Source organism: Littorina saxatilis, linkage group LG1 (assembly GCF_037325665.1).
Source record: "Littorina saxatilis isolate snail1 linkage group LG1, US_GU_Lsax_2.0, whole genome shotgun sequence".
Lineage (NCBI taxonomy): Eukaryota > Metazoa > Mollusca > Gastropoda > Littorinimorpha > Littorinidae > Littorina > Littorina saxatilis.
In genome coordinates this window covers 41054206-41077648 of record NC_090245.1, presented here as the reverse complement: position 1 = coordinate 41077648, position 23443 = coordinate 41054206, and the positions used below count along the sequence as shown (strand labels likewise).

Genomic DNA, 23443 nt, shown 5'->3' with positions numbered 1-23443 from the left:
CACAGAATTAACTTTAAATTGCTGTCAATTTCATGACATAGAATAAACTTAGCTGTCAATTTTTAATGAAAAACCTTACAACGAAACTGAAGAAATAGCAGTTACAAAACAAGTTAGAAGATGTCACGTTTTTCACATCACCAACTGACAAAACTGTCTCCACAGTACACTTTGTCAAACTTCACAGAGGTTCTATCACATATACGGTCTGAGATTCAGTTTCAGTACGAAAAGTACACATGCCATACAAAGAAGTGTTAAAGATAATCTCACCTACATGTATTTACAAAAACTTACACATTCTGATTATTGCAAAAGAAGAACAAAGAAGAAAAAAAGAGATGAATAATATAAAGAAAGAAAAAAAGACTTATTGAACTAACACCAAAACGTCTCCAAGGGAAAGCCCTTGGCTTGAATGTACTTTCAAATGTAGGAGTATAGCAACTTCTACCTGGAAAAGGTCTGAAATCTGGAATCAAAGGCATGATTAACATGCCTGCTTCATCCCTAAATCAGGAGAACGTCAACAAAAAGAAGAAAGAAACAGGCAAAGACGGAACAAATGAGTTTGAGCAAAAATAACTGTGACATACACAAGGGAAAAGGAATTTGATGGAAGTTGAAAATAACAACAACAAAAAGATACAAACACACAAAAACTGAAAAGCACATTCTCTTAATTTTAACCTGCATTATGCTCATAACTTTAAAAATAAAAACTCTTTAAAAAAAGAAAAACAAAATTTGGATGATTGAACTGCCATAAGGGGAGGCATAATGTGCCTGCTGAAAATGACGATGCTTTAACGAATGACAAACCCAAGTTTAGAAAACTGAAATACATGTATAACCTTTCTCAAAAACTTTTGATTACAGATCAACCTCATTACTAAAAAAGGTTTTTCTTTTAATTCTTAAACACGTAAGAAGCAAAAGTCAAACGACAAAAAAAAACCAAGCAACAAATTACTGATATGTTTTACAAAACTGGCCATCAAAGAAGCTTGCAACAGACAATGTAGCTGCAATTTTAACATGAAAGAGCAGCAAACTTCACAAGAAATAAATATTTAACTGTACATGTTAACTGAAAAGCAAAAATGTTAAACTTCTTACTGAACAAGAAAACACTGCCACATCTGATGTGTCACTCTTTTTTAGCAAACTGTTCAATGTCATTGGGACATTCCCTCGATTGATCAAACAAATTTAAAAAAGAATGCTCATTCCACTTTCAATTTTGAAAAAGACAAAAAATCCAGAAAATGATCAATGATCACAAGGAACAATTGTGACAAAGTAAAATGGTAAATGGTGGTGAAAGAAAAACAGTCTGACAACAATATGGGGGAAAATTTTTTTGACCAAGAAGCCATTATCTATGACAGGAGAAAAAACACTTTTAAAAAACCCCGACTAATCTACATAAATCAGGTGGAAAAAAGCCCATATAAAAGCTTTAATCCCATTTGTTTTAATTCAGACACAAATGCAACTAGTTACAAGACTTGAACATCCTTTGCATTTTCCATGAATCCTTATATTGAAACTGAATGCTAACATCAGACATTTTGAACGAATTTGAGAAAAGATCATAGCCCCCCCAGATAAATAAATAAATCAATAATAAAATACAATACAAGAAAACAAAGAAGAAATAAATACACGGGAGGAAGAAACTCTCAAGACTGTTTACAGAGCCAAACAAAGGGAGATAAGTAAGCAGAGACAAGCAGCCAAGAGCAGACGACTCAGAGCTGCTTGGCTTGAAGCATGACCCGTGTCACAGTTGGGCCCTTGGCAAGGTGCCATGACAGCCAGCTGGATCGGTGCCTCAGATTTGATGTCTGGAACAGAAAGGAAAACAATTATCAGAATCTGTGGTGTGACTGTACAGCGCTTGACTGTGATGCATGTTACATGTACTATGCATGACTCTGCATGTATTCGCCATGCATTCCACGAATATTTTCTAAAAAGTGTTAAAAAAAATTTCAACAAGTCGCGTAAGGCAAAATTACTACATTTAGTCAAGCTGTGGAACTCACAGAATGAAACTGAATGCACTGCATTTTTTCACAATGACCGTAGTCCGCCGCTTGTGCAAAACGCAGTGAATCTGACGAGCCTGTTTAGCGCGGTAGTGGTTTCGCTGTGCTGCATAGCACGCTTTTCTGTACCTCTCTTCGTTTTAACTTTCTGAGCGTGTTCTTAATCCAAACATATCATATCTATATGTTTTTGGAATCAGGAACCGACAAGGAATAAGATGAAAGTGTTTTTAAATCGATTTCGGAAATTTAATTTTGATCATAATTTTTATATTTTTAATTTTCAGAGCTTGTTTTTAATCCGAATATAACATGTTTATATGTTTTTGGAATCAGGAAATGATGAAGAATAAGATGAACGTAAATTTGGAGCGTTTTATATAAAAAAAAAATGTAATTACAATTTTCAGATTTTTAATGACCAAAGTCATTAATTAATTTTTAAGCCACCAAACTGAAATGCAATACCGAAGTCCGGCCTTCGTCGAAGATTGCTTTAAAAAAATTTCAATCAATTTGATTGAAAAATGAGGGTGTGACAGTGCCGCCTCAACTTTTACAAAAAGCCGGATATGACGTCATCAAATACATTTATCGAAAAAATGGAAAAAAACTTCTGGGGATATCATACCCAGGAACTCTCACGTAAAATGTCATAAAGATCGGTCCAGTAGTTTACTCTGAATCGCTCTACACACACACGCACAGACACACACACACACACCACGACCTTCGTCTCGATTCCCCCCTCTATGTTAAAACATTTAGTCAAAACTTGACTAAATGTAAAAAGTGTGTTGCTAATTGCATTCCTTCAGCACACACACACACATGCATGTTCCAGCGTGCACACACATACAGACACACGGTCACACACACACACACAGCACACTAACCAGGTTTATAGTAGGCATAGAGAGCAGCAGATCCAGGCTTGAGGTTCTCCACCATCACTGTTTGCTCCATGACAACATTCATGCACTCTTCACGCGGCTGCAAGGCAAGATAAAAACAAATTTTCAAATGTGCTCCCAGAAAACTGAAATATGAAGCCAAAAGACTTTACACCCCCAAAACGTGCTTTGCACCTGCAATCATTATTAACCTAAGGTAACAAAGGGTAAGTGACAGACTAGTGCTGGATTGTCAAACCCAATTACATGTTCACTGCGTAGCGTCTGATCTTTCACCTGTGCTGAAAATAGCCCTTTTTTCAGCTACAAATCAGACAAAAATGTTCACCAAGATCTTAAATATGTGCTTTTCTTCAGAGCTGTTTTTTAGCCACTACTGAAACATGTGGATGGACTTCTGACGTGAGCGGATCAGTTTAAAATGTCGCCCCATAATCAACACATTTCACCAGCGATGGGTCCCAGCACATGCACAAAAGCTATACAGACATCATTTCCATCAGCTTGCCAGTCAGACAGAAACTGGGCCAATTTACTTCAGGTAAACAGAGTTTATTTAACCCAAAATAAACAGTGCCTATAGATCAGGTTCTGATGATACTTTAACCCTTTGGCGTAAGAGCTTAGCAATTTCTGTTACAACATAGCATGTTACACTGAAAGCGGAACAGTTAGCAGCTCTGAACAAATAACAACAACAACAACACACATAATTAAGCCATTACCTGAGACATGTAGAAGTGGAGCTGCTGCTTGTCTTGTTCCAGACGCACCACACTGGGGTTCTGTTTCTTGGCCACCTGCAGATCTTCGGGCTGGAATCCGGACGGCATGTCCAACGTCATCACCATCATGTTGTCATACTCCAGTCCCTCCTCCCTGTTGGACACACATAGTAAACACCGTTCCTGTATTGTTTTCATGGACCACTGAAGACAGAAGAACTGTTGTCGCACAGCAAAAGCGCATACTCTGTAAAGCCCGAGCTGCCAGTACCCTAGCAGCTGAACATTCCCATGTGAGCCGACTGTGCCCTACGAGTGGGAGTGGTTTCCTGGCCCGGATAGGCCTTATCGGCCACCAGTGTAGACCCATCAGAGCGGGCATCCAAACATACCTTGGGTCTGCGGTCATCTTTGACAATGGACGAACAACATTGTTTCATATCCATCAGGTTCTGCTCAGCCACACCTCCATGTTTGATAAAGTCAACATCAAAGTTGTCATAAAGTAAAGGGCCCAGTGCGGGCAGTGGCTATCCCACCACACAACGGCATGACTGTCGTTTTTTTTTTAAACACAGCCTTGTAAAATGTTCCAAGAAACATATGACACTACTTAACGAAACAAAAGCTCTTTCTCTGTCTCCTCCTCATGCATGCATGCACATACACACACACGCACATGTGGGTGCACACACACATACACACACACATACACACACACGTACAAACACTCCCTCTCAAGCTTTGATGTTGTGAAATCCGTGACAAACCAACCAGTTTTTTGTAGTCATACATTGTTTTTCTCTCTCAAGGAACACAACCCTCACCCTAGACACCATCCTCATCAAAAAGAAGGCCCCAAAACTAATTTGTAAGGCACACTCCAAACCAGGATGCACAACCTGCAAATAAACTCCCTACCCCTTTCTCATCGTTTAGAGTAGTACGTCCCTCTTCAGGCGAGGGCAGGTTGAATAAAAATAAAATCGCTTGTATCCTTATGCCACAACCCTCGGAAATAAAAATGTTGTCTTTCTCTTGTCTTGTCATTGTACGTGTGTTCACTCTTTCGTACAGACCAACACTACACAATACGCAGGATTCCACTTGAACTTCCATTACTCTCACTTCGGGCATCAACACAAGAGTCTCAGGAACAATGCTAAGATGGCGACTAACAAACAAATCCCGTGACCTCTCTTTCACGCTCTTTGTAATAAATCTAATTGGTAATTATGTTTACAAACGACATCTTTTCTTAACAGTCATCTCCCTGACCCCCCAAATAAAAATGAGGCCAACTCACGGTTTGACGCAAGCCTTGACATTGTGGAAGCCCGGTCGAACCATCTTGCTCTCTGTGGTAACCTTCAGCTTCCTGCTGTTGGGGTCCACGGTACCAGTCTCACTGGGCGGCATCTCCCCCGTCTCTGGCGCCGTGTAGAAGTTCCACACAACCTGGGGGATGGGATTAACAGGTGGTCACATTGGTCAATTCATTTCTGTGAGTGGGTGCGTGGATGCGTGTGTGAGGGGGCAGGGGGATGGGGGCATGTGGGGGCAAGTGGGTGTGAATGTGTGAGAATGTGTGCACGTGTGTGTGTGTGTGTGTGTGGGTGCATGTGTGTGTGTGTGAGGGGGATGGGGGCATGTGGGGGCAAGTGGGTGTGAATGTGTGAGAATGTGTGCACGTGTGTGTGTGTGTGTGTGTGTGTGTGGGTGCATGTGTGTGTGTGTGAGGGGGGTGGGGGCAAGTGGGTGTGAATGTGTGAGAATGTGTGCACGTGTGTGTGTGTGTGTGTGTGTGTGTGTGTGTGTGTGTGTGTGTGAGTGGGTGCATGTGTGTGTGAGGGGGCAGGGGGATGGGGGCATGTGGGGGCAAGTGGGTGTGAATGTGTGAGAATGTGTGCACGTGTGTGTGGGTGCATGTGTGTGTGCGTGTGCATGCATATGTGCGTGCTTGCATTTGTGCATGCTTGCGTGCGTCGGTGTGTGAATTTCCCGCATCTTCCTGCATGTTCAAGCCATCCCTCCACCCCACACACCCTTACAACTCACACACACACACAACTTAATACTCAAGTACCTAAAACCTTTCACTAAATCAAGTATAATTCCTGGAACGCCGAAGAAGAAGAAGTATAATTCAACCTCTGTGACCTTAAAATTTACTGACCTTGATGACAGCAAGACTGTCAGGAGTTCCAGAGACCTTGATGTTCACCTTGTTGGTCTCGTCAGGAAGCTGAAAATAGAGTACTTTGTGTATGAAATGCATTTTCTGTTTCCGCAAAGAAAAAAGTTGAAGGGCCACAGCAACATGCATCATGGCTGCGGCATTTGTGTATTTGGTACAAAAACTGTCGCAGCAAACAAATTATAATACAGTGGTACCTCCCTGAACGACCCTCTATTTTTTACGGCTCCCTTAGACAGAGGTACCACTGTACGCAAACTTCTCACGGTATCAATTGGATGAAGTCGACTTTGGGAAGTCCACTTCATGAAGCTCACTGCATGAAGCTTTGGCACTGAATTTTCTGTGGACTGGTTGGCCGAGTGGTAACGCACTTGCGCTCGGAATCGAGAGGTTGCGAGTTCGACCCTGGGTCAGGGCGTTAGCAATTTTCTCCTCCCTTTCCTAACCTAGGTGGTGGGTTCAAGTGCTAGTCTTTCGAAAAACCGAGGTCCCTTCGTGTACACTACATTGGGGTGTGCACGTTAAAGATCCCACGATTGACAAAAGGGTCTTTCCTGGCAAAATTGTATAGGCATAGATAAAAAAAAAATGTCCACCAAAATACCCGTGTGACTTGGAATAATAGGCCGTGAAAAGTAGGATATGTGCCGAAATGGCTGCGATCTGCTGGTCGATGTGAATGCGTGATGTATTGTGTAAAAAAATTCCATCTCACACGGCATAAATAGATCCCTGCGCCTTGAGTCCGAGTCTGGAGATACGCGCGCGAAATAAGACTTCATATAACATAACAATAACTGAATTTTCTGTAAAAAGACTTTGCAAAGCCAACTTTAAGCTCAATTTAAGGACAGCCATTAAGCTACGGTCACACAATAGCGATTCAATCGTAGGATTTGTTCATTACGACACAATCGCTTTCTTTATCTTTCTTTATTTGGTGTTTAACGTCGTTTTCAACCACGAAGGTTATATTGCGACGGGGAAAGGGGGGAGATATGGGATTGAGCCACTTGTCAATTGTTTCTTGTTCACAAAAGCACTAATCAAAAATTGAAAATTTTAATAATAAATTTTAATTTGATTATATACTTACCCAACTCACATAAAAGCAATTTACTTCAGTTTAGTGCTAGGACGCTGAATCGTCACCTTGGTAACAAGGGGAGGTAACCCTAAAAAAAGAGCGACCTTGACCCTATAATAGAACGAAGTCTCGCGTGACTTCCTGACCTTGCCGCCATCTTTTACTCATACGATCGAAAGCGAACAGAAAAACACCTTTTTTTAGGACCCCATAAAACCCTCAAAAGCGGGGCAGGTGGGAGGGTATTCACTATGTGAGTTGGGTAAGTATATAATCAAATTAAAATTTATTATTAAAATTTTCAATTAAATTACATTCTTATCCCAACTCACATAAAAACAGATTGCTAATAAAGGTGGAGGGAAAAAAATTTCCACTTACCTCAAAGAGAAGGTAAGACTTGTCCAGCGACGACAACGGCTGGTAGAGAGTTACTGCTATCCTGTCGGGTGCTGGCCACATCACGCAGGTAGAAATTGATGAAGACATCCTCAGGCATGGGAATTGAAAATTGTAAAAAAGGCGGAAAATTTATGACTGAAGACGCGAAGCGTCAAGTCGACGGCGCGAAGCGCCTAGCCTTACTAGGGGGGTCCGGGGGCATGCCCCCCCGGAAAATTTTTTTCTCCAAAGAACCCAGATGGTGCAATCTGGTGTCATCTGAGCTCCAAGTTTGCCATTACATTCTGTTTTTAGAATCAGAGTTTTTAGTACAAAAATGTACCAAATTTTGCTTACATGTATTATATATGGTTTAAATTTGTAAAAAAATGTATCTGTTGAGACAAACAGGAAAATGTAACTTGTAACACAATCTGTGCAATCTGGTTTACTTTCAAACATAATAGTTCAATAACTGAGGCGGGCGGTAGCAGTGCGTGAACAAAGTACGGAAAGTTTTCGCGGGCTTTTGCGCAAAGGCCAAAGTAACCGGTGCTTTTTTTGTGTGCCTCCCCCCTTTATTTTTTCGGCGGACACTTTTGCATTTTCGGCGGAACAAAAAAAAAATTCGGCGGAAATCCGCCATTCGGCGGACAATTCCCATGCCTGATCCTGCGATCTCCAGTAGGCCGCGTCTAGGACCTCAGCCAGTCTGCCTGAGCGGAGGACCGCAAGCGAAGTAGCTCAAGCCCTGGCCTCATGAGTTCTTGACGACGTCATAGGGAGGACAGAACGAACGTCCCCATCCTGTCTGTGCCACCATGCATACGCCTGTTTGATCAGCGTAGCGACCCATCTCGCCAAGGTGACCCTCGCCACGTCCTTACTCCTAACGGCGTTTATGGAGATAAAGAGCAACTTCTGATCTTTAGACCTAATAGGAGTGGTACGAGATAAGTAGCTGGAAAGAGCCCGAACAGGATAGTTCACCAGATCTGGGTCATTTGGAGCAAGAATCATACTTAAAGGAGGAATTCGAATGACGGGAGATGCCAGACCAGGCTTTTGATTTTTGGCAAGGAATTCCGGCCTAAATCTTAAGACAACAGAACCATCGGATTCAAAAGAAACGTCTTTAGCTAAGCCTGACAGGGCATGCACCTCGCTGCCTCTACGGGCAGAGGCTAACAAGACTAAAAACAAAGCCTTACGAGTCAAGTTCGCCAAGCTTGATGCAGACAAAGGCTCAAATTCCGAAGAAGCTAGGAACTTAAGTACCAAAAACAAATCCCACGAGGGAAGGGGAGACTTTGACTTCGCAGAATCTATAGCCGCCCCTTTAAGAACGCTAGCAATGACTCCCCCCAAGTTAATGCTATGCCCTAGCTGCTTCAAAGTCGAGAAGATAGCTGACCGCCTAACTCTGAGAGAGGAAGGAGACAAACCTTGAGAAGCTAACCACGAGAGGTGGTTCGCCACCTGCATAGAACGGGGTGACAAAGGGTTAACTCCGTTCTCTGTGCACCACCTTGTCCAGGCAGACCAGTGCGAGGAATAAACAGAGCCAGTCGATTCCCTATGAGCCTTTTGGACAAGATTTAAAGTAGCGTCTGAGGCGCCAGAGCGGCGCAGAGAGACCCAGACAGCTTCCAGGCGTGAAGCCGTAAAGATTGGGGGTTCTCGTGAGGAACCCCCGATCTTGGCTGCACCAGATCTCCCCTTCTCACGTCGAGAGGGAAGGGAGGGCCGTCTGCGAGACAAAGAAGGTCGGGGAACCACTGTTGGCTGGGCCACCAAGGGGCCACCAACACCAAGCAAGGCTGTTCCAAATCCGCCTTCCGAAGAACCTTGCTCAAGAGGTGGAACGGAGGGAACGCGTAGGCTATCAGCCCCGACCAATCTATTTCGAGAGCGTTCGTCTCCCATGCCTCCGGATCTGGAAAGGGGGAGACAAAGATGGGAAGCCTGCGGGAGAATCTGGTCGCAAACAGATCGACCGTGGGCTTGCCGAACCTCAGCCACAGTCTTTGAAGAACCTGATGAGTCAGAGTCCACTCTGTGTGTACCACACGCGACGAGCGACTGAGCGAGTCCGCGAGAACGTTTAGACTGCCTGGGAAGTATTTCGCTGACAACAGGATGCGGTGCTGGCTGCACCAGACCAGAATCTGACAGGCCCTGGCAGAGAGGGTGAGAGACCGAGAACCTCCCTGTCTGTTGATATAGGCCGCTACGGTCGTGTTGTCTGTGCGAACCCGAACGTGTTTGTCCCTGACTAGAGACAGAAACGATTGGAGACCCAGGAAAACCGCCTCTAGTTCCAGAGCGTTGATGTGCCAGCTGCTCTGCGTCTCGTTCCACAGACCCGAGGCAGTGTGAACAGAAAGATGTGCACCCCAGCCCTCCATGGACGCATCCGTGAACAGAGACTCGTCCGGAGGGTGAAGAGAGATTGGAACTCCCTGTGAAATCCAGGGGAGTAGCCACTGTCTCGTTGTGTGCAGGAACCAATTCTCGAGAGAGACTACCGTCTCCCAGCCCTGAAGAGAAGGCTTCCACATTGAACTCAGGGCAACCTGAAATGGCCGCTTGTGGACTCTGCCTAAGGGCACAAGAGCCGCCTTTGATTCCATCTGTCCCAGCAGAGAAGCAAGGGAACGCACAGGCGCTCTCTTTTTCAAGGACAGAGATCGTATCAGACTTTGTAACTTGTCCACCCTTCTCTGTGAGGGACGGACCAGCCAATCTACTGTGTTAAACGTCATGCCCAGATACGTAAACACCTGAGACGGCGTGAGCTCTGACTTCAGCAGATTGACCGAAAAACCCAGATCCAAGGCTTGTTTGAGCACCAACTGAGTATGTGTCCCGCAAGACTCCAAGCTCTGATTGAGGATGAGCCAGTCGTCGAGGTACGCTCGAAAGCGCACCCCCTCTTGTCTGACCAGCGCACAGAGCTGACGGACAACCATCGTAAAAATCCATGGGGCAAGTGACAAGCCGAACGGAAGAGCTCTGAACTGATACACTTTCTTGCCCCACCGAAATCTCAGCCATTTCCTGTCCGCAGGATGGATGAGTATCTGGAAGTAGGCGTCTGTTAAATCTATTGACGTTACCCAGTCGCCCGGCCTGAGAGCGTCTCGTACCGACGCTGCAGTCTCCATTCTGAACTTCACCACTCTGAGGTATTTGTTCAGTGGAGACAGATCCAAAACTGGGCGCCAGGCGCCCGAGGCTTTTGGCACCACAAAAATTCTCCCATAAAAACCCGGAGAAGTGTGATCCCTCACCTCCTCGATCGCTTGCTTCTCTAGCAACGAGAAGACCTCCCCCTGAATGGCCTCCTGAGCTCCCTGTTTCCTGGGAAACTGAAAAGAAGGAGGAGTCCTGGTTAACGGGGCCTTGCCGTCTAGCCAGAGAAGCCGGAACCCCGAACGCCCGATGCTCACTATCCACAGGCTGTTTACTGTCTGTAACCAACACAGCAGGGCCCTGGAGGGGCCGCCCGCCACCGAAGGGGTGGGGGCAGTGTGAGCGGAGGGTTCGGGGAGGCATCATTGGGGGGGGGGGGGGGGGGGGGCTTGCGCCCCGACCCCCGCGAATTACCGAAAGAAGGACCCTTCTTCTGGTAAGGGGCACTGCCGCCCCTGCCGCGAGAAGAAGGACCCTGGCGCTGAGACTTTCCCCTGTAAGACGAAGACGTCTGAGGCTTGCTCGAACCCTGGTTCTTCTTCTGATGAGAGATACCATGGTGGGCGATTTGAGCTATAGCCATATCCCTCGCATTCTGTGTCTCCTTGAGAAGAGCATCCAAGGATGGTTGACCCAGCAACGCACCCTCGACAAAAGGAGAAGACTTAAGGGACTCAATTGTGACCTTGTCTTGTATCCGGGAACCCGTGAGAAAAGCCGACCTCCTCGCATGGATAGAGTGCGCATACAGGCGAGCCGACAGATTCATCTGTTCAGCCGAAACCTTAGCCAGAGAGGCTAACAGAACAGTGACATCCCTCTCAACCGCGTCGTCACGAAACTTGAACGGATCCAAAGACGACGCGATCGATCTCGACAGAGCTCTCTGCAGAGTCTCAGACAGAGACGATAACTCAAGCAACCGTCTGCCGGTCTCCTCCAAAGACAAAAGAGAATTCTCCGTATACGGGACTGCTCTATCCCTGGTGTATCCGTCCTGTCGAAGAGACGCAAGCTCCGGTGTGACCGGAAGAGTGGCACGAGGCAAGGCAAACGAGTCAATTAAATTGACTGAGTTATACGGCAGAGAAAACTTCTTAGCCGAACCAGCAGGCAAAGCTGAGGTCAAACCCGAAGAAGCGAGGTAAGGCTGTGCTGACAAAGGAGCCTGACCATGAGCTGATAGCAGCGGTACAGCTTGAAACACACCGCCATGCTGTGCAGTAGCTAAAAGCTTAGAAAGCTCAAACGCTACCAACGGGGATTCCCGAAAACGGAACTGCTGCTTCTCTTCCTTTGCAGAACGGAAATCCCCCAAAGCGGAAGGAGGTTGGGCAAACAAACCAGCAGGTGTTGTAACGCCCTCCTCGAAATACCGTGAAGCCACTTCCGCCGCCAAAGCCAGTGCTTGCGGAAGCTTAACCGTTATACGGAAGTCGGCATCTTCGTCCTCCTGAACGGAAGCACCGAAATCCGACTCAACATCCCGCACATCCGTGCAACCAGGCAACGCACTTCCGCTCTGACTACAATAGTCAGGCGAAGCGTCACCCGGAGGAGACGACACGCGAGGGATGCGATACCCACGCAGTGTGCCCCTAGGGACTGCTTCCGCCCCAGCGGGCGGAAGCGGGGAATGCTGTGAAGCCACACCAACCGAACGCAATGCGGTGTGTGACAACGGACGCAAGTTCCCTGTTCGGTCAGTGACCGAACGCGTATCTGGGCTCACCCCTCGCGCTAGCCGTTCATGCAACCGGAACGGCGTAACACTAGGATGGCTTTCGCTCACGGCGCGGCGCACCGGCGTGGCTACTTTCTCCAGTATACGATCTTCGCTTTGGCCGGAGAACCCGGTTACTAACGAAGAATAAATACCTTGATCGTCAACAGGCCGACCACAAGAAGAGGCCTGAGGACGCAGAAGAGAGGAACCATCACTGCCATCAAAAGACGCATGCACGTCAGCGGACGTGACTGTGGCCGAGGGCGGAACACGCACCCTCCCAAGTGAACGATAATCACCAACACCAGGCGGCAAAGACAGAAGTTCTGCCTTGGTCGACGAGGGATCCGCTGAAAGCGACGAAATCTGAGCGCTCAGTGAGCGCAAAATAGCAGAAACATCTTGCTTATCGCTAACAGAACTAGAACCAGGGGCGGCAGACAATGATTCTGAGGACAATTTAGGCATAGAGGGTGACTCAGGCAAATCAATAAGAACATCAAACGAAGCTTTGGACGAGGGGTCTGCGACGTTAACCACCGCATGACTAGCAGGGGCCTTCGATTTACGGGGAGGCTTGACGGGAGAAGGCTCCGCCACTGACTTAGAGTTTTTCTTTTTACCACTATCCGACATGGTGGGTGGGTGAAAAGTGTAAACAACAGCTCTAAGCGCTGGCAAAACCTAAGTCAAACTATCAATGAAAATATCAAAATAGCTCACCCCAGACACACGTAGAAGCAGAGGAACGTGCGCGAGTACCAAGGTGTGGGTCTGACACAAACCGCATCAGACAAAAACGGCTGAAAAGCCGGAGCGAAAACGAACACGTCCGTGTCCACGGAGCGCTGAAGAGAGTATGAGTAAAAGATGGCGGCAAGGTCAGGAAGTCACGGGAGACTTCGTTCTATTATTGGGTCAAGGTCGCTCTTTTTTTAGGGTTACCTCCCCTTGTTACCAAGGTGACGATTCAGCGTCCTAGCACTAAACTGAAGTAAATTGCTTTTATGTGAGTTGGGATAAGAATGTAATTTAATTGGCTCCAGGGGCTTGCAACGTAGTACAATGTATTACCTTACTGGGAGAATGCAAGTTTCCAGTACAAAGGACTTGGTAAAAAGAGAAACAGAATCCGTTAGTCGCCTCTTACGACATGCTGGGGAGCATCGGGTAAATTCTTCCCCCTATCCCGCGGGGGGAACACAATCGCTGATTGACTCACAAACTGCATCCAGTCACACAGCAAGTATACTGCACGAGAGCAGACGAGTGTGGAGAAGTGGGTTCTGCTAATGCTCCAACATCGCTCTCACCCTTTTTAAAAATACCTTTAGCGAATCGACAAAGAGACGCTGTTTGCTGCTATCTGCAATTTGTTCAAGTCACGACGCGAAGGCTGCAACAGCGTGTTCTGATTGGTCTTCACCTGCCATTGACTTGCAAGAAAAGAGCAGGTTCTACCGCCCGAAGCTACGAGAGAATCACTTGCAAGTGACTCGATGTTCCAACGCAGTTCGATCTTACGCAAAAATCGTCTCGTATGACCGGGCAAATCGTTGTGTGTGACCGCCCTGTTAGTAAGATTTGGTCTTGTCTTGGTATCCGAAAGGATGTATTTCTGCAAATGAGCCCTGCAAGCACTGAGTTTCAAAGCAGCTCTCACCTCAACCCTCTGAAGCAGTTTCGTATTTGTTCTGTCGACAGAGATCCTTTTTGGAGAGCTGACAGGGTCAAGGGTCGTGACATCCACATTAGCCCTGGGATCGGCACTGCCGCGGGAAAAGTTGGCTGCATACTTTGAGATAGCTTGCAGAGCCATCACTGTGTCCTGGGGAAGAAGAAACCAATCACGTAAAGCCATATCATTCCATTTCATTAACTCTATTATATCCCTATGCTTGAAGAATTGGGTCACTTTCTCCCAGTGGAAAGCTAGCAACAACAAAGAGTTGCGCTACCCAGGTGTGTGTGTGAGTGTGTATACAAGTTTAGGTGTAATCAGGCACCTGCAGTTATGGCAGAATGACCAAGGTCATTTACGTGCCACAGTGGTGACACGGGGTGGGACATGGATACAGTCTCTGAGTCTGCACATAAAGTTGATCCATGTCCGTCCCTGCCTGAATTCGAACCCGTGACCTACCGACTGAGCAACCAGGCCCTCAAAACATTTAGACAATCTGTCAGAATAAACAAATAATGTGCCTCTTTCTTTCCAATCCTAATCCCATGTGGAAAAAATGCATAACCTTGACTTTCAGAAATATTAAATACACAGCAGCTATTCTGTGATTATTTGCATCACTGGCAATGAAAACAACTCTTTCACAAAAGGTTAATCACACATGCATGACTATTTTGTCTATGTCGTTGTGAATGCCTCACGCAGGGTTTTTAGAAACTGTTTGCTTGGTTATTGTTTATGATAGTTCGTACCTGAATTACTGATGCAAGGTTGTTTCCATTCTCATTTTACATGGCATGGTAGTCATGCGGAAAACTAGTATCGTCACAGTAAAAGTTTAGAAGGTTCGGAGAGGCTCATGTCTTTTTACATTTGTTACTTCTAATCTTGATTGTTAAAAATGTTGATCTCTAAAAAGTTAAGCAATCTTGTCAGGGGGGAGGGGGGGGGGATTTTTGTTAGAAGCAGGCTTGATCTGTGGCAAGTCTAACTCTCAGTACAGACCTGCGTGGACCTGAAGCCTCCGTTGCTGTTCTGCTGCTTCTGAAGCCAGAGGATAAGGGGGCGACCTTCAGCAACCTCGCCAATGGCGGTGTAAGCCAGGATGCAGTAGGCGGTGACCTCAATGTCGCTGGGGCCGGGAGGTGGGTGGTAGTAGTAGGAATCTTCAGGTTTGACAGTCGTGGACTCTTTCTGCTTCCGCCAAGGAGCCCCTCCATTCTCTGTAATGATAAATGCCATGAAAATGGGTGATTAACAAAATAATATATGCAGACGTACCTGGGAACCCCTGTTTTGCACTTGGAGTATTGTCAAACAACCTTGGTGTATTTTTAGAAAAATGAGCGTACTCCACGCAGCATTTGAACATCCAAGATTCAAACATGTTTCACAGGCACCCGTCACACGTACTGTTAAGTTTACCAATGCATTTAAAACAAAGGCTTCTTTCAAAGTATACTGACAAAAGCTGTAATCATGTGTCAAAATACTGGAATCGGCTTTGGGATGCACTTATGAAGAAAAGTAGTCTAGGAATTTTTCTCATCGTATTTTTTTCCACTGACCGTACTACTCGTATTCTAGACAATCATGCGTACAAAATGTGGCGAAATCGTATGGGCTTCCCATGGTCAGTATATGCAATGACAAATGTGACAAATGCAAAGGAAACAAGTCGCGTAAGGCGAAAATACAACATTTAGTCAAGTAGCTGTCGAACTCACAGAATGAAACTGAACGCAATGCCATTTTTCAGCAAGACCGTATACTCGTAGCATCGTCAGTCCACCGCTCATGGCAAAGGCAGTGAAATTGACAAGAAGAGCGGGGTAGTAGTTGCGCTAAGAAGGATAGCACGCTTTTCTGTACCTCTCTTTGTTTTAACTTTCTGAGCGTGTTTTTAATCCAAACATATCATATCTATATCTTTTTGGAATCAGGAACCGACAAGGAATAAGATGAAAGTGTTTTTAAATTGATTTCGACAATTTAATTTTGATAATAATTTTTATATATTTAATTTTTAGAGCTTGTTTTTAATTCAAATATAACATATTTATATGTTTTTGGAATCAGAAAATGATGGAGAATAAGATGAACGTAAATTTGGATCGTTTTATAATTTTTTTTTTTTTTTTACAATTTTCCTTTTTAATGACCAAAGTCATTAATTAATTTTTAAGCCACCAAGCTGAAATGCAATACCGAAGTCCGGGCTTCGTCGAAGATTACTTGACCAAAATTTGAACCAATTTGGTTGAAAAATGAGGGCGTGACAGTGCCGCCTCAACTTTCACGAAAAGCCGGATATGACGTCATCAAAGACATTTATCAAAAAAATGAAAAAAAACGTTCGGGGATTTCATACCCAGGAACTCTCATGTCAAATTTCATAAAGATCGGTCCAGTAGTTTAGTCTGAATCGCTCTACACACACACACACACGCACATACACCACGACCCTCGTCTCGATTCCCCCCTCTACGTTAAAACATTTAGTCAAAACTTGACTAAATGTAAAAAGATGAGACAAAATAATTATAAATGCAATCGAATGGATGAGCAAATCCTAATAATTCAATGGAATGGATTAAACGTAACAATAAATGCAATGAAAAAGATGAAAACCCATCAATACATGCAAAGGAAAAGATGGGGACAAATTTGTGTCTGATCTGGGCCATAACTCAACATCCCTTGCAATTGATTTTTATACACAGGATCCAATCAGAAATTAGAAATTCAAACTTGAACAAACGATAAATATTTGTTGTTGTGGTCAACCAAAAAATCTGCTAACTCAGATCTTTTTAAGATTCTATGTCCATTCATAGGCTATAACGTCACTTGAGAATTTCCCCCATGTGGCTTTAAGCAGTGGCCACTGAGACATAAACCTTGCATTTAGAGTTGGACAAGGAATGTACCACACAGACATGACAACAGTTTGTTGCTTCCATTTACTGATTACAACTGGTATTTTGAACCATTTAGACCAGCTAGATCTGACAAAACACTGCTTTCATTAAAAAAGCCAATATTTAAGAAGAAATACAACACAAAAGTGCTTTCGTCCCATACACATTTAAAATTTAAAAAATTTCGACCGAGCACACAACCCTTTATGACATTTTACCCACCGTTAACATCACGGATAAGCTGCATAACTTTCCCTTTTTTTGTTTCGGGGTTTTCTTGCTTATCAAGTGCAAGGGCATATGCTGTGATGGCTGCTAAAAACTGTCGTTGTTTGACCTGTTGACCATTGCTAAGAGCCTTGACGTATTCGATAGCGCTCGACAGCTTGGTTTCATCAATCTGCACACATATAATTTCATTTCATACTGTGTTGTCCCAGCGCTCGCAAATTCAGCACCATGAGTCACACGCGCTCCACAGGTGTGTGCAAACCGAGGTGTTACCAGCTACCTGCCCCTCTGGCAAAATGACAGCTGTGACTCAGTGTCAGACATGGACACCATCTCTGAGTCATCACATAAAGCTGTGACTCGCTGTCAGACATGGACACCATCTCTGAGTCATCACATAAAGCTGTGACTCGGTGTGAGACATGAACACCATCTCTGAGTCATCACATAAAGCTGTGACTCGCTGTCAGACATGGACACCATCTCTGAGTCATCACATAAAGCTGTGACTCGCTGTCAGACATGGACACCATCTCTGAGTCATCACATAAAGCTGTGACTCGCTGTCAGACATGGACACCATCTCTGAGTCATCACATAAAGCTGTGACTCGCTGTCAGACATGGACACCATCTCTGAGTCATCACATTAAGCTGTGACTCGCTGTCAGACATGGACACCATCTCTGAGTCATCACATAAAGCTGTGACTCGCTGTCAGACATGGACACCATCTCTGAGTCATCACATACAGCTGTGACTCGCTGTCAGACATGGACACCATCTCTGAGTCACATAAAGCTGTGACTCGCTGTCAGACATGGACACCATCTCTGAGTCATCACATAAAGCTGTGACTCGCTGTCAGACATGGACACCATCTCTGAGTCATCACATAAAGCTGACCAATCACAAGTCCCGTGCCCTACCAACGGAGCTATACCAGACCCCCACGTATCACATAAACAACACTTTGAATAGATTTACACAAGCCTCTCGTGGTCGTAGGACCTCTAAACATCAGAGAAAATCAGCTAGGTCTTAAAATGGAGGGTTTCTTAAAATGGAGGTGAATTTGCCGACACCAAGAGCTTTTTTTGTTTGTTTGCTTTACGCCCAGCCGACCACGAAGGGCCATATCAGGGCGGTGCTGCTTTGACATATAACGTGCGCCACACACAAGACAGAAGTCGCAGCACAGGCTTCATGTCTCACCCAGTCACATTATTCTGACACCGGACCAACCAGTCCTAGCACTAACCCCATAATGCCAGACGCCAGGCGGAGCAGCCACTAGATTGCCAATTTTAAAGTCTTAAGTATGACCCGGCCGGGGTTCGAACCCACGACCTCCCGATCACGGGGCGGACGCCTTACAATAGGCCAACCGTGCCGGTACACCAAGAGCTTGCAGACACCGCGAAGTCCAAAGTCAGAGAAAGCAAGGTCTTTAAAGGGAGGTTACACTGTATCAGAGGCATATTGAGAACAAATACACATTTTTTAATACATTTCTTGTTTGGTCCCATTTTCATTTGATTTTCAGGTGTATGGTACGAGACCATTTGTGCATTTTTATCAATTTGAATGACATTTATCAATATGCAGCAAGTAATTAGATTCAGGCATTTATATAATTCTGGATGACATGTACTAACTAGCAGCTAGAACATACAGAAGTAGATGTGGAAATGGACTCAGACGGATTCATCCTCCACTTTCTCTGAGGACACTTTTCTTCTAGGGCCTATTTTTTTTTTCTGGGAGAAAACAGTCACTTTCATCAGGCAATCACAGCTAGATTCTCGGAGATGTCTCCAGCTTGACTGACACAGAAATAAAAACCTTGGACTTACCTCCACGCCATAATCCTTGGCCTCCAGCATACAGATCAAGATGTAGACAGAAAGGGCATCACCAGCCCCTGTGCCACCCTGAAACAGGATATTTTCATTCAATCAAGATGGGTTTAGAATAAAACAGATTCTGTGATTGGTCAGATTACCCGTGTTCAATTCTCGATGAACACCATGCAGAAATCTACTTGATGACCACCTGCCACCAGGGAGACCCATCGGTTTATTAACTTTTTCGCGCCGCGCCGCCCGAATACAAGCGTTGACTGATCATGCCGTTGTCAACACGCCGCCAGAATCTGTGCGTAAGGTGCGTGAGTCGCTTCGCCACACACCGCCATAATAGTAGCGTTGGAAGTGGAAAATACCACGCTGGGGATTTTCCATACGAAAACCCACGTGATAGGTTCAGAGGTCGGCTGCATTATCATACGCGACAAATAACTCCCAGAACAGTTGATTTCATTGGTTAGTTTGGATACTACAGGTCATTGACGGGACCAACCCATGCCTTAGTTTCATATTTAGGATTCCAAAATGTCGCGAGTTGTCAGTGTTGTTGCGAAGCGAAGCGGCGTGCAGAAGGAAGGCAGTGACTGTGTGTGCATCAAACAGTGTTGTTGTGATAGATGGATAAGTGAGTGATGAGGGTGAATGAGTTAGCCAAATCAAGAGCTCGAGGTGTCAATGCTACTTTGGCCAAAACCCAATGCAAGCGGACGGACGCGATTCTGGTGCCGGGAATGTTCTGTGGCCACATGGCTGTGGCGCTTTGTGTTGAGCCGTGCTTCGAAGTGTGGCACACAAAGAAGGATGTTCTCCGTGCATAAACCGAGTTCTAAACAAGTCATTTATACAAAAACTGTAAATACTGTGACAGCAAGTGTTTCTTTTCTTCTATGGATAAAACCCAACGCAATGGGACTCGATTCTGGTGCCTGGAATGTGGTGTGGCGTTTTGCGTTGAGCTGTGCTTCCAAGTGTGGCACTGTAAATACTGTGACAGCAAGTGTTTCTTTTCTTCTACATGGATATATTCATCATAGTCATCACCCAGTCATTTCATTGTCTCATTCAGGTTAGTAAATTCTTTTTTGAGTATTCACTAACAACATTTTGTGCATATTTTCAAACATGTCTGTAGTATTTATGTGGTGCCTCTGGACTTTTTTTAATTTAAATTGTTGACATTTTCAATAGCATACCACACAAACACAACAAGCCTTTTGACAAATACAAAGTACATTTCTGAAACAATGAAAGATCTTTCTTTAATTGTGTGCAAAAAGTAAGTCTCCACATGTACTAGTTTTTTTACAATATTTTTTTCAAAATACAATATTTTTTTTCAAAATTTTCCAATTTTGGTTGTCAGCAGGCTATTTATTGACATTTTCAATAGCATACCACACAAACACAACAAGCCTTTTGACAAATACAAAGTACATTTCTGAAACAATGAAAGATCTTTCTTTAATTGTGTGCAAAAAGTAAATCTCCACATGTACTAGTTTTTTTACAATATTTTTTTCAAAATACAATATTTTTTTCAAAATGTCCCAATTTTGGTTGTCAGCAGGCTATTTATATGCTTTGGCTCAGGCGTTCTGAGTGTATAGTCATGTCATAGGGTGGACGTGTTGAAAGAGTTAAATCAAACGCAACACAGAAGAACATAGCAATAAAATGTATTCCACGACTAGAATAAATATGCGGGCTAGCAGACGACCATAGCGTCACTCGGAAGTGAAGCAGTGCGTGCGCGCGACAACATCCGGTTAGGCTGTCGTCTGCTATGCTATGTGGCACAAACCTCTGCATTACGAAAGATTTAAAAACAGCTTCATTAGAAGCTGAGTCTTCAAGTAGTCTCTGTTAGCCGTGGGGGGTCATTTGCAAACTACAGTAAACAAGAGAGAAACACCGATACCATAATTCATGCGAAGAGATGACGTCATGCTTCAATGGTGCTTTGGTCAGGCGTCAATCCCTGATGACAACCTTAAACTTTCTAATGGAAGCCTATCATTATATGTGTAAATCACTTCTGATGAGGACCAGTCTACATTTCAGCAAAGCAATGCTGACAACTTCCCTGACCATGGCTAGAGAATAGCACCGACCAAAACAAATGATTCACTTGTTTGTTTTCACCCAAAGTGAGACATAGTAAATATATCGAACATCACAGCTGAAAGCTTGGCTACCTTGATGTGGGAAGGAAAATGGCATACCGCTGCAGCTTTCGTTTTTCTGATGACATCATACTCAAACAATTAACTATATATCAGTACTGACACTGCCAAATAAGTTCAGCTTGTTGTAGTTGTTTTTGTCATTGCTGTTCTTGCTGTTGTTGTTGCCATTGCTGTTGTTGTGTTGTCATTGTTGTTGCTGTTGTTATCATCATTGTCACTGTTGTCATCATTGTTGTTAATTGTTATCATTTTTGTTTTTATCAGTTGTTTTGTTGTTATTGTTGTTGTCACTGTTGTTGTTGTAATCATTATTGTTGTTGCCATTCCCTTCTTCATAATCCTTCTACTTCCAAACAATTAATACAAGAATTTGATATAAGCCACAGAATCATTATTAACAGCTATTGTGTTTTCAGCGTAGCAATAGGGTCCGATATTTAGACGAGACAAGTATAATGCGACTCGTCTTCGACTCGTCAGCATTATACTTGTTCGAGTCTAAATATCGGACCCTATTGCTACGCTGAAAACACAATAGCGATTATATAGCTGTTCTGACCTTGATTTGTTGTTCCAAACTTACAAAATGACAGTTTTTGCGTCGATGCGTTGATCTCAGGTTTTGATAGCAGACGCCGTTTCTTATGCGCATTAGTTTTGCGCAGGCGCCACACTGACTTTGGAAAAAAAACTCGATTTGACAACCCAGCTGTTAAACAGCTTTTTATTAGTTCATTCGTATACAACAAAAAGAAATTTGAGTTCTTTTAATTTTGAACAAGACAACTTATGAAGAAGACCAAAACACAACATCAACGGAAAACTAGAAACAACTGAAGAACTAGGATGCAACAAGGGGAGGAGAAGAGAACAGCTAATCCGTACAACGCGAGCAGACGACAGCGAAGTTTTCAGTTTGGGTGAATGGTATTCATACTTGTCTCGTCATGAAGCGAATTTTTCAACCTCAGTTATAAACGACTACATGAATGTTAGTGCGATGGGTTGTACATCAATATTTCAGAGGGGAAGTGGGGTATTTAGTGTGGCGTTACGAGATATAAGAAAAGCCGAATGCGAAAGTTTGACATTGGGCATTTTGTGGTGTTTAGGGACAGAAAATAATTGGTTTAGTCCTGTTTCATCGGGAAGTTAGCAGATTGTCGATTGTTAACATCGTGTGGTACACTGATGGGTAAACCGGAACCATGCATCTTTGTTATTGCCACTATGCTTTTGGATATTGGCAAAAATGGCCGACTTCCGTAGCATTATGCTTTGATGATGATGTTGAGACCATCCAATCACAGCCCCCGAATTCCCCCATGTGTCCATCAGAATAGCTATATAAATCAATAAACTAAACTAACAAAATTGGCTTCAAATAATTTCCTCACTGAAAATAAATTATTCTGTTATCAATCAGGCATGATATTATAAAACTGAAGAAAAATAAAGCAGATGCAAAACCGTGCAGATTGGTGCAATCTGGAAGATTAAAAATGATTCCTGGAGCTTTGACAAAGTCAGAAATTAGCAAATGGACAATGTTCGGAAATAACTGTCAAGTTTTTACGAGTTATTTCCACAGCAACACTGAGGCAAGCCTACAATGTCACATGTAGCTTGCCTCAGAAAAGCATATCACTTCCACAACCCATAAAAACACAAGTTATTTTCAAAATATTATTTTCAAAATATGTCTATTGCCTGAAGCAATCTACTGCCTGATGAATAATATTGATCTCATGGCACTGCCATGATTCTACTCACCTGCATGTCATCGTGAATAACCCTGCCTTGCTCAAAGAAGAGGCCATCTGGATTCTGGCGTCTGAAGAGAAACTCCACAGCCATGTCCAGGATATCCAGATCAACCGTGTCAGAGATGTAGTTCTTGGCCTGGGCGAAGCTCTTCAGCACAAACGCAGTTAACCTGTTGAAAGCAGGGAGAAGGAAAGGTTCAGCGACAGTGGTATCCACTTACTATTACCTCTAAAAATCTGAGAAAATCTAGGGATGGCCAAATCGTCCGCCAGGGGCGAGTAAAAAATCCAGCGGGCTCGCCGCTCGCAGCTCGCCCGGCTGTCCAGTGAACAATCTGATCAAATGCATAACGTTTGGTTGTACTACCGAGTTTAAAAGCCATATAAACACTGCATATGCAGGAACTTCTGCCGTCTGCAAAATCATCGCCATGTTCTAGTGAAACAAAAACGAGGCTCCTGTGCATGTCACCGCTGTTTTAATTGTGTAAAGAAATCTTTCACTC

The 23443-nt window shown here is 44.3% G+C and overlaps 1 protein-coding gene across 9 annotated transcripts in view; it reads right to left on the bottom strand.

The window, feature by feature from the left end:
- LOC138969376 (CD109 antigen-like) overlaps positions 1-23443 on the bottom strand; it is a 92524-nt gene that overhangs the window by 1653 nt on the left and 67428 nt on the right. For all 9 annotated transcript variants that reach the window (XM_070342151.1, XM_070342215.1, XM_070342195.1 and 6 more), the window contains exons 27-36: positions 22945-23107; positions 18974-19051; positions 17110-17287; positions 14972-15189; positions 13946-14110; positions 5870-5938; positions 5000-5151; positions 3694-3847; positions 2951-3047; positions 1-1850 (exon numbers count right to left, since the gene is read on the bottom strand). The exon at positions 1-1850 is cut by the window's left edge and continues 1653 nt beyond it. In XM_070342151.1, coding sequence (XP_070198252.1) covers positions 1696-1850; positions 2951-3047; positions 3694-3847; positions 5000-5151; positions 5870-5938; positions 13946-14110; positions 14972-15189; positions 17110-17287; positions 18974-19051; positions 22945-23107 — 1429 coding nt within the window. In that variant the 3' untranslated portion in view covers positions 1-1695. The remainder of the gene's footprint in view (positions 1851-2950; positions 3048-3693; positions 3848-4999; positions 5152-5869; positions 5939-13945; positions 14111-14971; positions 15190-17109; positions 17288-18973; positions 19052-22944; positions 23108-23443) is intronic.